Source organism: Callorhinus ursinus, unplaced genomic scaffold (genome assembly GCF_003265705.2).
Source record: "Callorhinus ursinus isolate GAN/ISIS: 27379988/994484 unplaced genomic scaffold, GSC_fseal_2.0 scaffold52, whole genome shotgun sequence".
In the NCBI taxonomy this organism is placed as follows: Eukaryota; Metazoa; Chordata; class Mammalia; order Carnivora; family Otariidae; genus Callorhinus; species Callorhinus ursinus.
Window position 1 is genome coordinate 8,532,337 of NW_027397114.1, and position 15,881 is coordinate 8,548,217.

The following is a 15,881-nucleotide window of genomic DNA, read 5'->3' on the forward strand; positions in this document are numbered from 1 at the left end:
GGTGGGGGGGTGGAAATCTTCAAGTTGGGATTCTGATCTGTGAGCCCTTTAACAACCAGATCATTCTAGTTAGAAAAAATGAATTCCTAAGGCCACCCACCGGAATGGGGATTATTTCCTCCCTGTAGGGAGGGGGGAAAGAAGAGACTCATTTTCATGGCCTTGGCTATGAGAGAGGAGATCATTAACTAGAAGTAACTATCCAGAAAAAGTCCACCCACCCAGCAGAGCCCCCCTGGTGGTATAAAGGCTGGGCTGGCCTGTGCTACCAACGCCCCCCGCCCCCCCACACCAAACACAGAAACACTAGTTTGGTACAGGTGTCTTGTAGTGTCACTTTATTGCCAGTAGCTGACACTGCCCAGGGCTAGTGGAAGGGAAGTTAGAACTGTCGTGGCATTTGACCGGTGTGGCTAAGGTACAGTGTGGAGCACACTTTCTTGGGCACTGATCCTGGGAAGGGGGTATAAGGTGGCTGTGGAAATGTCCATGGAGAAAGTCTCTCTCCCACCCCCAAGACCACGGCAGCTTCTATTCCCTCCTGGTACCCAAAGGGACAAAGTGGAGGCCAGAGTGTCTTAGCTTACCAGGACCCAAGTGAGGGGAAAGAGGCAGTGGGGAGCCCTCAGCAGGACCAAATGGGAGACCAAGGCCTGGGTCCCAGAACAGAGCAGGAACCCAGAATCACGTGTAGTTACAAGATGACGCAGGGAGGACGGCTGTTCGTGATCTTTTCCAGGGGTTCTCCATTACTGGCTCTTCGGATGGCCTCAATGAGCTAGAGGGCAGACGTGGAATGGGATGATCCATTGCAGGGGAAGGGTGGACCGGGGCCTCCCGACATTGTAAATACTCACATCTTTCTCATAAGGGAAGCCCCCATTCTCCAGCTTGGAGAACACCAGCTGTCCATTGATTTCGATCTCAAAGGCCCCTGGTATTAAATAAATCAATGAATGAACTGTACGCTGAGAACAGGCAAGTCAGGAGAGGCTCTCACACTCCTTAAGACTTCAGACAGGCTCCTTCATGTCTCAGTCAGCCCCACGGGAGACTAGTTCTCTGAGCCATTTCCCAACCCCGGCTCAAGCCAAAGGAACCCGAGGGAGGCGTTACCTGTGTGTCCTTTGAACTCCGGCTTCATAACTCAACGAAGGGCTCCCTCCCCTCCAACCCTTCTACAGTCTCACCCTTTTTTTCCCTACAGGCCTCATCTGTGTCCCCCCTCACCTTTGGAAGGGGCCTCGAGTTGGCTGGACATTTTACTATGTGCCAGACACTGCTGGCCACGATATGAAACAGCCAATTCCAGGGCTAGAAAGTGGTAGAGTTGAGATTTAGAACACTGACTCAGCAGGTGTTCTGCGGGCCTCACCTGTGCCCCCAAGGCGCGACTCGATCTCAATGCCAGGGTACTGCTCCTTCACGGCACTCGCCAGCTCCAGGTAGGTCGCTTCAAATCCGCAGGGTTCACTAGGGACAAGACGCTTGGGCTCTGCCTGGGTTTCGGGGTAGGGGCCTCCCGTGGACCCACCCCCGTTCGGTCCGGACACCCCACAAGCCGGAGACGCTCACCAGTACTCCACCACGATGCGCACCCCACTACCCGGTTCAATCTCCCCGGGAGGGGGCGCTTCAGACGTCGGCCCCGGCTCCCTGCTCATTGCTCCTGACTCCGCTTCAGCCGCTGCTTCCGGGTGTGACGCGACGCTGCGAGCACGTGACAGGGCGGGGCCTCTGGGCGGGGCGGGCCGCGCGTTACGTCCGGGCGCCCCCTGCAGGCCACGATTGCTGTTGCGTTTTGACCCTATCCCCCCCAGTTTGAGGGCTCTGGGCTGGCTGGACCCGCCCAGACCACCTTACCTGGCCGGGGTTCTCAGAGCGCCGGACTTCCCCCGCACCTCGTGTCCGCTGGACGTCACGGCTTCATATACTCTCATGCAATATCTTAGACTGCTAAGTGCTTTTCAGTTTACAAAAGGGAGCGAAAGTGATGGGGCAAGCAGATCCAGGGCCTGGGGTTGGCTGATGCTATGGAATAGTTGCCATTTCTTGCTAACATGCTGGTGGCGTTTTAAACCACCCCAGAGTTCAACACTCAAGTACTTCAGGCTCAAGCTCCAAAGCTGTAGGTACAATCGGGAGCAGTGACTGCTTCTCCCCTGCACTCGCACTCGGGAAGCTAAGGCTTTGGGGCTCTCTCTCCTCAGGCTCTGCACTCCCATCTCGCCTGCACCGTTCCTGCACCTCCCCTGCACCTCTGATCTCATCCTGGCCTGGGCTGGCATTATTCTCTTTTGCAACTCTGAAAATGGAGGCTGTCTTGCTGCCTTTTTCCTTCCTGGAGTCCCACCATAATATCTTAACAGGTTACCTACATTATTACCATCCCTTCAAATCATGCATTTTGGGGGCTCCTGGGTGGCGCACTCAGCTCAGCGACGGACTCTTACTTTCGGCTCAGGTCGTGATCTCAGTGTCGTGAGCTCGAGCCCTGCGGCAGGGAGTCGGTTTAAGACTCTTCTCCCTCTGCCCCTCCCCACCTAAAATAAGTAAATAAATCTTTAAAAAAACATGCATTTTTGGGGGTGCCTGGGTGGCTCAGTCGTTAAGCTTCTGCATCGGCTCAGGCCATGATCCCAGGGTTCTGGGTTCGAGCCCCGCATCGGGCTCCCTGTTCCCCAGGGAGCCTGCTTCTCCCTCTCCCACTCCCCCTGCTTGTGTTCCCTCTCTCGCTGTCTGTCAAATAAATAAATCAAATCTTAAAAAAAAACCCAAAACATGCATTTTTAAACAAATTCTGTGATTTATAGAGTTGTGCCACCATCACTACTGTCCAGTTACAGAACCTTTCCATCAGTCTAGAAAGGTCCCTCCTGCTTGTTTGCAGTCCAGCCCCTAGCCCCAGCCCTAGGCAATCATCTACCTGCTTTCTGTCTATAAATTTGCCTTTTCTGGACATTTCATATAAATGATATAATATGTGGTCTTTTGCTTCTGGCTTTTTTCATTATTATAAAGCTTTTGAGGTTCGTCCACACTGTAGCATGTACGGGTTGTTGGCTCCCTTTGGTTACTGAGCAGTATCCCATTGTACAGATAGACCACCTTCTGCTGATCTATTCAATACCAGTTGATGGTCATTTGTGTTTCCAGTTTTTAGCTATTTTGAATAATGCTGCTATAAATGTTCATGTAAGTGTCTTTGTATGTACATGTATTGTCATTTCTCTAGGAGAATTGCTAGGTTGCATGATAAGTTTATGTTTAACTTTTTGAGAAATGGCCCAGCTTATTCCAAAATGCCTGTACCATTTTACATTCCCACCAGCAATATATGAGGATTTGTTTACCCATATTCTTGTCAACACTTATTGTCTGTCTCTGATTATAGCTATCCTGGTGGGTGTGAGGGGGTATATCATTGTGGTTTTAATTTGCATTTCTCTAATGACTAATGATGTTGAGCACCTTTCATATGCTTATTAGCCATCCATCTCTCTTATTTAGAAAAACATCTATTCAAATCTTTTGCCCATTTTTTAAAAAGATTTTTATTTATTTAAGAGAGAGAGTGTGTAGGAGAGAGGGAGAGATCACGAGCAGCGGGGAGGGGCAGATGGAGAATCAGACTCCCCGCTGAGTGGAGAGCCGGACTCAGGACTTGATCCCAAGACCCTGAGATCATGACCTGAGCTGAACGCAGACGCTTAGCCGACTGAGCCACCCAGGCACCCTTGCCCATTAAAAAAAAAAAGATTTATTTATTTGAGAGAGAGTGCGCACGTTGGAGAAAGAGCATGAGCAGGGGGGAGGGTCAGAGGGAGAGGGAGGAGCAGACTTCCTGCTGAGCAGGGAAGCCCAACGCGGGGCTCCATCCCAGGACCCTGAGATCATGACCTGAGCCGAAGGCAGACACCCAACCAACTGAGCCACCAGGTGCCCAAGAGTTCTTTATATATTCTGGATACAAAGTCCCTGAGCAGATGTATGATTTGCAAATATTTTCTCCCCAACTTCAAGAAATTTTTTAAAAATTTTCTTAATGATGTCTTTTGAAGTGCAAAATTTTTAATTTAAATTTTAATTTAATTTTGATGACATCTAATTTGCTGATTTTTTTCTTTTGTCACTTGCGCTTTTGTTGTTGCATCTTAGATCTCTGCCTACCTCAAGGTCACAAAGATTTTTTTCCCAGGGTTTCTTCAGAGGTCTTATTTTAGCTCTTACGTTTAAGTCTATGATCTATCTTGAGTTAATCTTTGTAGATTGTGAGGTAAGGATCTAAATTCATCTTCTGGCATGTGGATAGTTGATTGTCCCAGAACCATTTATTGAAAAGATTAATTTTTCCCTCACTGAATTGTCTTGGTACCTTTGTCAAAAATCAATGGACCAGAAATGTAAGGGTTTATATTTGACTTTTGATTTTATCCCATTGATCTATAAAGCTATTCTTTTTTGTTGTTTCTTTTTTTTATTTAAAAGTTCAGATATTGGCGCCTGGGTGGCTCAGTTGGTTAAGCATCTGCCTTTGGCTCAGGTCATGATCATAGGGTCCTGGGATCAAGTCCCGCATCGGGCTCCCTGCTCAGCAGCTCATCCGCTTCTCCCTCTAACCTTCCCCCTGCTGACTCGTGGTCTCTGTTTTTCTCATGCTCTCTCTCTCTCAAATAAGTAAATAAAATCTTTTAAAAAGTTCAGATGTAACTTATACACAGTAAAATTCGCCCTCTTAAGTGTAACTTTCTGTGAGTCCTGACACACAGTTCTATATCTACCATCATGACCAAGATCCAGAACAGCTCCATTACCTCCTCACAAGTCCCTGTGCCTTTTGCTATCAACCTGTCTCCCTCCTCCCTGACCCCAGATCTGTCTTTTGTCCTTACGGTCCCACCCCTTTCCGAAAGCCATATAAATGGAATCCTATAGCACTCAGCCTTCTGAGTCTGGCTTCCCCTTCTAACCCCATCCTTCAACATCCAGCTCGATCTTTTCAAAATGTAAATCTGCCTGCTTCTCTGCGCCTCTCCTTAAGCCCGCAGACACTGCAGGGTCTGGCCTCAGCCCATAGTTCCTGCCCGTCTGGACAGACAGGATGGATGGCTCTTAAACCTGGTTTAACCACCTGAGGGCTTGTCAATACCACACATTCCTGGGTCTTGGCCCCGGAGACTGAGATTCAGTAGGTGGGGAGGGGCCCAGGGATCTGTTTTTTATACAAGCCTGAGGAGACGTGGAGGCAGGTGGTCACAGGCCACACTTTAAGAAACACAGCTGAGTCCAAAGCACTTGCCTTTCTCCACACCCGCTCGAGCTTACCCGTGTGGCTTCCTCTGCTTCCTTCTCCTCAACCCCACTCTGCCTCCGCATGCTGCGTCCCCTGCCGCTCAGGGCTTTGGCACCTTTCCTCATCGTGAACAGTACCCCCCCATTCCCACCCATCCAATCTCACCCTTCCCCCTGCTCCAGTTCCCCTCTGCTCGCTCGTCACTTCCACAGAGAAGGCTTCCCCAGCTCTCTGGGTGGGTCATTCTCCCAGCATACTGGTCATCTGTCATTTCTCATTTTTGTGTGACTTTTTTTTTTTAGGGGGGAGGGGCAGAAAGAGGGAGAGAACCAGAGACTCTTAAACAGACTCCACACCCAGCGTGGAGCCCAACACGGGGCTTGATCTCACAACTCTGAGATCATGACCTGAGCGGAAATCAAGAGTCGGTCACTTAACTGACCAAATCACCCAGGTGCCCCTTGTGGGATTCTTCGGTGAACATCAGTCTCCCCAGCTGGGCTGCATGAGGATAAGGGCAGGGTCTGTTTCTGCTGCCCCCCACTTTTCCCCCAGTACCGAGCATGGGGTTTGCATGTAGTAGGTACTTAACAGATACTATTGAATGAAGAAAGGAATCGTCCAGTGCTTTGCACAAGATGCTGTGCCATGGCCCAGGTGACCTCGCCCCCTCCCCCACTTCTTTGCTTAGTCCACTCCTACTGGTTTTTCGAGGAAAACCCCGTTTGGAGAAAGTTGAGGCTGGAGCCACTCCTTGATGGTCCCCCAGGGCAGACCTCTTATCACCCTTAAGGACTGTTTGTTTACCCAACTGTCACCCACTTGAGGTTGGGAGGTGGCCACTGCCTTTGATCTGTGGCTTTCCAGGCCCTCTCCCTGACCCTTGTATTTGGCTAATGCTGGAGGAGAGAGCTAAAGTGATCTCTCGAAGGGGAGTCCCCTGGCACCTGGCCAGAGCTTCCCCTAGATCACTCCTCCCAGTATGAGACCCTGCCTAACCCCTTGTATTTCAGAAGAAGCTGAGACCTTAGACTTTGCAAAGAAGGGAGAACATCCCCCCTGGGTGCCTCTGAGGGCCAGGGTGCAGGCTGGGTGGCCAGACTGTGGCTGGAGGTCAAGGGGCAGCCCCTGTTGCTGGACACCCTTCTGGCCGGTTTCCCTCTTTCTCTGAGTACTCTTTGCCCCATCAGGTGGGACCCAGAGGCCCACATAGGCCCCCAACTTGGCCAATGAGCAGACTCGATTTCGTGAGGAGCATGGGGAAGGGTGAGCGCCCTTTCCCCCTACCTTCCAGCCCCCAGTCCGTCGTCCCCCCCCCCCCCCCACCCGCACGAGGACTCTCGATCTTTGCTCTTGAGGGCTCGCCTGTCTTCCCCGCCTCTCCCCTGGCACCTGCTCCCGGGCTAAGAAGGGCAAAAACAATCCCAGCCGGCGTAGTATCAGGGAGTCCCCGCCCCTCCTCCTATGGTTCCTCCTCCCATGCTTCTACCCCAGGCCCCGCCCCCACCTGCCCGAGATAATTTTAGTTTCCTTGGGCCAGGAGCCTGGACACACAGGGCTCTCCCTCCCCTCAACCCTCACTTCTGCGTCCAAAGTCGGGACACCCTCCTACCACCTGTAGAGAAGAAGGAGTGGATTTGAAATCAAGTCCAGGTATCTGGGGTCCCAAGACAGAGCCGGACTTCAGACCCGGTGTCCTGCTGCTCCTGCTGGGGCTCCTCCAGGTAAGATGACCAAAATCGGTCCCAGCCGACAACCTGCTCCCACCCCCAGCCAGCCACACCAGGGCCCCAGGCTGTGCCCGTGTCAGGGCCAGGAGCTGGCAGGTTGCCCAGGTGGCGCCTGCCCCCCCCCTTTCCCCCCTCAGTGATGGCAGGCCAAGGGCGGGGGCAGGAGGGGGACAGGTAGTTAAGGGCCTGGCGTCTCCCTCCCTAAACCGGTGGCCCCAGCCAGGTGTTCCTACGCACAGGGTCCAGGTAAGGACCCAACGGGCACTTCATCTTGAGGGTGGGGAGCAGCGGCAGGTCCCGGGTCAATATGGAAAGATTCAGCCTCCTGCTGTGTTGCTCCGGCCGCCTCGCTTTCTCTTTTTCTCCAATCTCCCATATCCCGCCCGTTCTCGCCATCTGCCCTCAGTCTTTCCCTATTCTCATTTCCTGTGTCCTTATTCCTTCCTTTCCTCCCTGTAGCCCGCCTCCCCCCGGCCCCCGGACAAAGCAGTTGATGGGGATGGGGAAGGAAGATCTCCGGTCCTCTCCTTCCCGAGACGCGGCTTTCCCGCTGAAACTAGCCCCTCCCCACTTCCCAGAAAGAGAGCTAGGAGGGGGGCAGAACACCGAGGACTGCCTCGAGTCATTCCTGGCTCAGCCCGAGGTTACCCGTTTGAGGTCTTCCCAAGGCTCTACCAAAGACTGACGTCTCCGCGCGGGGGCTGGGGGCACTCTCCAATTTGGAGGGCAGCAGAGGAGAGGGATCCCCTAAATTGTTAGAGCTCGGTCTCCGGATTGTTTGCCTGCTCAGAGCACAGGGTCCTGCCCAACGTAGGGAAGGTGGGGGGCGGGGCAGGCCCGGGGGTCCTTCCTGGCGTCGGAATGAAGGCTCGAAGGCTGGAGGGCTGGAAGCTGAGGGGTGTGCGGCGCAGCGGGGCCTAGGAAAAGTGTGTGTGCGTGTTTGGGGGCCGTGTTTGGAGAAAGACCCGAGTCTGGATCTCCCTGACACGGCGGGGATGGAGAATGCACCTGTCCGCCCTTGGAAGGCCTCCCAACCCTACTGCCCCTCAAGAATGGCCCCTCTTGCTCGCCCTGTCCTAGACCCTGCTCTCCCCTCTACCCCCGATCCTGCTGGGGGAGCCCTCCAAGAAGGCAAGCAGCCTGTAATGATTAACTCCACAGACACAATCTAGCATTCTTCCCAAATTAAACTTTAAGAAAGCTTACCCCCCCTTTTCCCATTGGGCGTTTTTTCCAGAGTGAGGGAGTGGGCGGGGCCTCGGGGTCCTAGGCCCTCCCCCCAACTCCGGGTCACCTAGGGGTTTCCCGCCTCCTCACCTGGGCCCTGCACCCTCAGAACTCCCCCGAAGGTTGAGCCTTCCACTACCCCCCCCACAATAAATCCCGATGGGGGGCGGGGCGTGGAGTGCTGGGCCGGACCCGGGCCTTCTCGCCACGCGCTGGTCCCCCGCCGAGGCCTCGGCCCTGTCGGCCCCTCCCCCTCCCCGGCTTAGCGACGGAGGTGGCCTTGTTTTCTACGGGCCCTGCCACCCGCCCTCGGGGCCAGCCAGGTGGGGCAAGATTCAGGAAGTAAACAAGGAGGCAGGAGGCTGGGAGGGCGGGAAGGAGGGTGGGGCCCGAGCCGCGGGGCAGGGGAGGCCGTTGGGGAAGCGTCGGCTTGCACTTGTAGTGTTGGGGGGACTGATAGATTTGGGGGGTCGGTTTCTTCAACAGAAGCTTTCCCTAGGGCCCCCGTTTGAAAGGTTCAGGTCTCTTGGGAGGGTGTTCCCCGGGCCCCACAGGTGGGACCCGTTCTCCTCCCATCCCATCTATTTGGATCTAACCGCCCCCCTCTTCTTTTGCCTTAGAAGGGTCTGGAGGGCAAGGTGGAGGGATCGAAAGGCCAAACCCAAGTCTTCAGTGGCCCTCCAGCCGTCTGAGGCCGGACTCTGTAATCTGATTCTGATTTAAATCTGCTGCCGACTCCCTGCCCAAACACTGCCCCATTCCTCTTCCCTCTGGGATGGAGTGGGACCCGGCTTTTGGTCTCTGGCTTCCTCTCTGGCTTCTCGGCAGCCCCCCAGGCTCCCTGGAGTGAAGTCACCAGGGCTGGTGGCCAGAGGGTGGATGGGATAGGAGCGGGGACATCGTGTCTTGCTGTTGATGTTCACTGGTGGGTGTGTCCTGCCGGCCCCCCCCCCCAGGACCCTGAGCCCCACCCCTGCCGCTCCCGCCTGGCCTTTCCTCCTGTCTGTCTGTGTCTGTCCTCTAGGGTGTCTCGCTACTCCTGCGCCTGCAGTACGCCTCTGGCCAGGACACCCCAGAGAGTGTGTTGGGAGGACGTCATCCCCCAGGGTTGACTTAGCCGAGTCCTCTGCGCCCACTGAGGCCTGGGTGCTAGGGGTGGGCAGCAGCCGCAGAATGAAAACCTGGTAGGCCCCAGACAGGATAGGGAGCACTGTGTGGTATCTTTGGGTGAGTGAGGGCATCACTGGGAGGTCGGCTGTGCTCCAGATGGGCCTTTGAATCCAGGCCAGGCCTTTTTCCTCCCCTTGGGTGAGGGGGCTCCCCTCCCCCCTGGGCTGGGCGGAGACTACCCGAAGGTCCCGCCTGGACTGGAGGTAGGCCAAGGGTGGGGAGGAGGAAATGACCTCAGAGGAGCTGCAGGCCCCGCATCCTCTTTTCTCCCCCAGCCCACCCCTGCCCTGCGCCTCCCCCAGCCCTCCCGGCCTGGTAGGTTGGGGGTAGGAAGCGGGGAGGCGGGTAGAGGCAGGGCTGTTTGTTTCTCCTAAGCCAGGAAGTCGTGCAGATGAGTCAAGGTTGAGTAGAGAGCCCCAGGCAGTGCTGTCCCGCCCCACCCTGACTCACTTGTCCCCCAGATCCCCTCACTTAAGGGTCAGGGGGCCTGCCCCATCCTGGAGGGTCGATGCCAGGTGCTGTAGGCCTCCTAACAGCACTGGCCTAGGTCTCAGGTTCTCCCAGGGCCTCCCAGGTTCTAGGCCTGCCCAAGGGGTCCTGCTTCCTGTGGAGGACGGGCCTGTGCTGCCTCTGTCCCCAGTGGGCATCTTTGCCCCAGCTCACCTGTTCTTGTCCTAGGTGCCTGTGCAGCACCGGTGGGCGATAGGACGTGGGTGGGACCCTGGCCCTTCCTGGGAGTGCCGGGCCGCTCCAGACCAGTGGATGGATAAGACAGGTGCACGGAATTGCCTCAGAGGCCCTAGCACAGTGCAGGGAGGGAGCCCTTGGGCTGAAGGGGGGAAAATCCAGGCAGGCTGCTCCGAGGAGGTAGCCCTGGCAGTGGGGCTTCAAGAAAGTTGGGCAGGAGAAGGAATCTGGAGAGGGCACACAAGGTTTGGGGGCTGCCGGGGCAAGGGCCCCCAGGCTAGTCCTGTCCTCACTGAAGCTGAGCCTGCCTCCTGCCCTCCTGGTTCCTGTCCTTTCCCACCTCCTTCTCCCCTTCTGTGCATCACTCAGCACTTGGGCAGGCGTTGCCACAACAGGCTCTGGCAACTGGGTCTGGCAGCGAAGCTCTGGAAAAACCCGGGGCAGAGCCCAGAGGAGTGAGTGCCCCATGCTCAGGGCGTGCTCGGAGACCGAGAGTAAACCTCGAGCAGGCTGTGGGGCGCGGAGTCTGTTGCCGCTGCCCGGCTTGTGGTGGGGGGACCCTCTTAGCTCTTCCCCTGGGCAGCGGAAGAGCACTGGACTTGGAGTCCAGACACTGAGTTCCACTCCCTGACTCACCTGTGATGGGGGCAAGAATGTTTCCTTCTCAGGGACTTGCTGTCCCTTTTGCAAATGGGCTCACGCTACCCTTTCCTGAAGGCTCCAGGCAAACTCCAGTTAGAGGGGGGAGCAATAAGGTGCTGTGTCCACTCTGAGGGGCACCTTGGCAGCTGTGTGAAGTCAGGAGGTCTGGGTCCTCTTGGCCTCTGTCCCCGGGACAAGGGCACGAGAGCGGCTGCTTTCAGCCCCCTCTTCTCCCTCAGATGTTATGGAGCTGGGTCTGTCTCCACCTCATCTCAGCAGCTCCCCAGAAGACCTGTACTTGGCCCCTGGGACCCCTCCTGGGACTCCCCCGCCTCCCGATGCCCCTCTGCCTGGGGAGGTGAAGAGGTCCCAGCCTCTGCCCATTCCGACCAGCAGGTACAAGGGGGTAATGGAGCTGAGGAGGGGCTGGTGGGGTGGGGGGGGGGTCAGTGCTGGGTAACACAGAAGCGTGCAGTCAGCAAATTCTCTGCCCCCCCTACCTTGGGCCACAGGAATCTTCTTCGAGAGGAGGAGCTGCGGGCAACCTCTCTACCCTCCATCCCCAACCCCTTCCCTGAGCTCTGCAGTCCTCCTTCACAGACCCCCATTCTTGGGGGGTCCTCCAGTGCAAGAGGGCTGCTCCCTCGAGACACCAGCTGCCCCCATGTGAGTTGTCTTGGGAGAGAGGAGGCAGGAATATGGGGGTGCTGTGGGACTGGGGTGGATATGGTGCCACTTCCGTGAAGGTGGGGGGTTTGCTCAGGAGTCCCTGAGGGTAGAGCAAGCAGGGGAAGGGAAATAACCACCCTTCGCCCTTCCTCAAGTCCTCTGCGCTTCCTGGGCTGCAGGTAGTGAAGGTGTACAGTGAAGATGGGGCCTGCCGGTCTGTGGAGGTGGCGGCGGGCGCTACGGCTCGCTACGTGTGTGAAATGCTGGTGCAGCGAGCTCATGCCCTGAGTGATGAAAGCTGGGGGCTGGTGGAGTGCCACCCCCATCTAGCACTGGGTGAGTTGGGGTGCAGGGGGCTGTCTGGGCGCAGAGGAAAGGCTTCGCACCTTGGGCTGGGCAGGTGGTTCATCCGGGAGGCCTGTCTGCGCTCCGCTGACCCCTGCTTTTTGCCCTTGACCCCAGAGCGGGGCTTGGAGGACCATGAGTCCGTGGTAGAAGTGCAGGCTGTCTGGCCCATTGGTGGAGACAGCCGCTTTGTCTTCCGGAAGAACTTCGCCAAGTATGAACTGTTCAAGAGCTCTCCAGTGAGTGTGTGTGTGTGATGGGGGGTCTGGGCCCTGGGACACCCTGATCCCCGACCTGGGCCTTCAATCCCTGACTCCTGACTCCTTTCGTCCCAGCAATCACTGTTCCCAGAAAAGATGGTCTCCAGCTGTGTGGACACACCGACAGGCATATCCCACGAAGACCTCATCCAGGTACAGGGACACCCCCATCCCGTGGCATGGTCATGATTCCCCAGGATCACCTATTGTTTTTTTGGCCCTTAAGCATTTTGCCTCCCCTCTATGTATGTGGTGGAGAGTCTAGCACAGTGCTGAGTGACTGGACAAGTCAGTTTTCCTGGCTGACCGTCAGTTTCTTCATCTATGAAATGGGACAGTAAACGTATGTGGCACACCTTCTCTCCTGAAGGCCTGTGTGTGCCTGTGTGTCTCCCTGGCCCCTCTTGGCCTCTCACCCCTTCCTGCTTTTTTCTGGCCTCAGAACTTCCTGAATGCAGGCAGCTTCCCAGAGATCCAGGGCTTTCTGCAGCTGCGGGGGTCCGGACGGAAGCTTTGGAAACGCTTCTTCTGCTTCCTGCGCCGCTCTGGCCTCTATTACTCCACCAAGGGCACCTCCAAGGTGAGGTCTTGAGGGTTGACAGCCTCAGCCCCTAGGATATACCATTCCCGGTCCTTCTAGGAGTTGTCTCTTCCCTTATTGGAATGTCTAGATCTTTCTGCCCCTGGGCCCTGACACTCTCCGCTGCTCCTTTCCCTCCCACCTTACCTACCCCAGGAGGTAGTAGTAGGAAAGGCAGTTGAGAACTGCATTTGAGTCCTCGCTCTACTTCTGTTTGCTGTGTGACTTGGAGCACTTTTCTGCTCCTCTCTGAAAGCTCCCCAGCTGGCTTATGGGGAAAATAGTAGGGGGAATAGGGTCTGCCTGTAACAAGTCCTGCCTACCCATGCTGCATAGGATCCAAGGCACCTGCAGTATGTAGCAGACGTGAACGAGTCCAACGTGTATGTGGTGACCCAGGGCCGCAAGCTGTATGGGATGCCCACCGACTTTGGCTTCTGTATCAAGGTAAAGACCCCGGCCGGGCCTGGGAGGGAATGGGAGCTGCTCAGGCCCCAGGATCCTACCTAGGGCTTCTGAGCTCCATCTGGGATGCCCAGACACTTCTCTGCACCCTGCCCTGCCCCACGGAGACAGACATCTGGTCCTAATGGCAGATACGGGACAGGCCGGTTTCCTCTTCCTACAGCCGAACAAGCTTCGAAATGGCCACAAGGGGCTTCGGGTCTTCTGCAGCGAGGATGAGCAAAGCCGCAGCTGCTGGTTAGCAGCTTTCCGCCTCTTCAAGGTGGGAGCCCCGGGAGTGGCATGGGGGGCTGGCCCCACCCCCTGGGTCCCGGCCGAGTAGCTCCTCCCTCAGGAATGAGGGGGCCCTGTAGCCTTGCTCTCTCAGTGTGCTTGGGCCAAGGCTGAGTCCTGGCTCTGGCCTCAGAAAGCTCCTTATCCAGGGCAGAGATACAGTCTTGCTCCCGGGGTGTGCTAGTGGCCGGGGCTTTCACAGCCCAGTCCCCAGCACCTGCTTGACCTCGAGCTCTCTTTCTCCCTCCACTCCGCAGTATGGGGCGCAGCTGTATAAGAATTATCAGCAGGCACAGTCTCGCCACATGCGTCCATCCTGTGTGGGTTCTCCACCTTTGGTGAGTGTGCACTGGGGCATCAGCTGGGGGTGGGCACCTAGGACCCAGCCTGGGGAGATGTGGGCCCTGTTCTGACCCCTCCCCATCCTGTCCCATCTACAGAGGAGTGTCTCTGATAACACCCTGGTGGCCATGGACTTCTCTGGCCATGCTGGGCGTGTCATCGAGAACCCCCGGGAAGCTCTGAGTGCAGCCCTGGAGGAGGCCCAGGCCTGGAGGGTGAGGGGCCTACACCCATGTGCATGTTTGTCCTGGGGACCCTTTCTGTGTATGTTTGTGTGTGTGTGTGTGTGTGTGTGTGTGTGTGTAAGAGTGGGGGAGGGGCAGAGGGAGAGGGAGGGAGAGAGACTCTTAAGCAGGCTCTATACTTAGCGCCGGAGCCCGACGTGGGGCTCGATCTCACCACCCTGAGATTATGACCTGAACCAAAATCAAGAGTCAGACACTAAACCCACTGAGCCACCCAGGCGCCCCCCTCCATGTGGGTTTCCGTAGTATGGGAGGAAGAGAGGGGTAAGGGAGGGCCCCAGGTGCGGGAAGGGGCTCTATATTCTAAAGGTGCGGGGTACTACCCCAGTCACTCTCTGATCCTCTGTGTTCCCCGCTGCTCTGCAGAAGAACCACCGTCTCAGCCTGCCCACCCCAGGCTCAGGCACGAGCCTCAGTGCAGGTGGGTGAGCACCCAGCGCCCCCAGGGGTGGGGGCTGCCGTGGCTTCTCTGAGCATTCCTGGTGGGGGTGGCTAGTGGGGGGGGTCTCCTCCCCAGAATGACTGCCCTTCTGCCTCTCCCGACTCCAGCCATCCACCGCACCCAACCCTGGTTCCACGGACGCATTTCCCGAGAGGAGAGCCAGCGGCTCATCGGGCAGCAGGGCCTGGTAGACGGGTAAGGGGCCGGGCTGAGCAGGCCAACAGACACGGGGCTAGGAGAGACCCTGTGTCAGGGCTGTAGCTCTGGGTCCTCGGGTAACGTGGCCCTGTCTCCTGGCAGCCTGTTCCTGGTCCGAGAGAGTCAGCGCAACCCACAGGGCTTTGTCCTCTCCCTGTGCCACCTGCAGAAGGTCAAACATTATCTTATCCTCCCGGTGAGTCATTCATCCCTGTTCCCCTCCTCAACCCCTCTCCAGCAGCAACCCAGGCCGCCCCCTCCGGCCCCCGGTGTGTCTGGGGTCTCTTCTCCCCCACGCGAGCAGCGGGGACCTGCACCCTGGCGCCTCTCCCTGACCTGCCATCCCCTCCGGCTGTCCCCCAGAGCGAGGAGGAGGGCCGCCTCTATTTCAGCATGGACGACGGCCAGACTCGCTTCACCGACCTGCTGCAGCTCGTGGAGTTCCACCAGCTGAACCGTGGCATCCTGCCCTGCTTCCTGCGTCACTGCTGTACTCGCGTGGCCCTCTGACGGCCGCTCCCAGCGTGGCCCCGGAGGTGCAGAAGCTCGCCGAGGATCGGAGCGCACCCCTGCTCCAGAGAGAGTTTCTGCTTTGCTCCTTTGCCTCCCCCTCAGGCAGAAAGATTCCCCACCCCCCACCTCTTTCCTCAAGAAAAGGCCCTGGGGGTGGCCCTCCCCTCCGTGGAGCTCCTGGGCACTGCCCTGCGGCAGGGCATTGTGGGAGAAATGGGGGCTGCCCAGGTGGTCTGATGCCCCACACTTTGTACAGACTGAGAGGCCAGTTGATCTGCTCTGTTTTATACGAGTGACAATAAAGATTATTTTTTGATACATCTGTGAGTTCTGCTGGTAAGACCTAACTAGCTGGAGTAGAGCAGGGGAGCGGGAGAGGGGGGCGCCAGGCGTTGGTGAATGTGTTGGATGGCTCAGGGCCACGAGTCCTCCGGCCTGGACATTTCTTGAGGGCAGGGTGGTCTTGATCATCTGAGAGTCTCCAGTGTCCAGCAGGGAGACAGGCCAGTAGCTGCTTGTTTAATGAATGCATGTATAAGGGACTGTCATCCAGGTGCCATCTCCTGACAGGGCCTAAAGCTAATGGAGGTAACAGGCCTGGGAGCTGAGTCCCACAGCACGTACCTTCTGCGAGTCCTGTGGGCCAACTGCTCGGATGAGCCCTGACAAACATGCAGTTATGCGTCTCCCACCCCGACCCGGACACACGGCCCAGCACCTCTCCCAAGTCCCCATGACACCCACTGTCAACCCCTCTCCCTCCTGCTTGCTTGCTTGCTTTTTTAAAGATTTTATGTATT

General features: G+C 56.8%; 2 protein-coding genes across 5 annotated transcripts; one reads left to right on the forward strand and one right to left on the reverse strand.

Annotated features, from left to right (window-relative positions):
* Positions 1-310: 310 nt before the first annotated feature.
* On the reverse strand, positions 311-1,734 carry MIEN1 (migration and invasion enhancer 1). Its single transcript, XM_025859461.2, has 4 exons — positions 1,576-1,734; positions 1,376-1,473; positions 858-934; positions 311-778 (listed from the first exon to the last, which is right to left on the reverse strand). Exons 1-4 carry the CDS (start codon positions 1,662-1,664, stop codon positions 695-697), a joined length of 348 nt encoding a protein of 115 aa, XP_025715246.1. The 5' UTR covers positions 1,665-1,734; the 3' UTR covers positions 311-694.
* A 5,147-nt stretch (positions 1,735-6,881) lies between these two features.
* GRB7 (growth factor receptor bound protein 7) lies at positions 6,882-15,401 on the forward strand. Of its 4 annotated transcripts, none has more exons than XM_025859431.2 (15): positions 6,882-7,017; positions 10,989-11,145; positions 11,262-11,415; positions 11,598-11,754; positions 11,881-12,002; positions 12,099-12,176; positions 12,466-12,603; positions 12,940-13,050; positions 13,232-13,330; positions 13,599-13,679; positions 13,782-13,898; positions 14,295-14,349; positions 14,478-14,565; positions 14,671-14,764; positions 14,932-15,401. In XM_025859431.2, exons 2-15 carry the CDS (start codon positions 10,994-10,996, stop codon positions 15,076-15,078), a joined length of 1,593 nt encoding a protein of 530 aa, XP_025715216.1. In that variant the 5' UTR covers positions 6,882-7,017; positions 10,989-10,993; the 3' UTR covers positions 15,079-15,401. The 4 variants fall into 4 exon arrangements, with proteins under 4 accessions (XP_025715216.1, XP_025715219.1, XP_073739972.1 ...); XM_025859434.2 differs by lacking the exon at positions 6,882-7,017 and adding an exon at positions 8,521-8,573; XM_073883871.1 differs by lacking the exon at positions 6,882-7,017 and adding an exon at positions 8,937-8,953.
* The last annotated feature ends 480 nt before the right edge of the window (positions 15,402-15,881 follow it).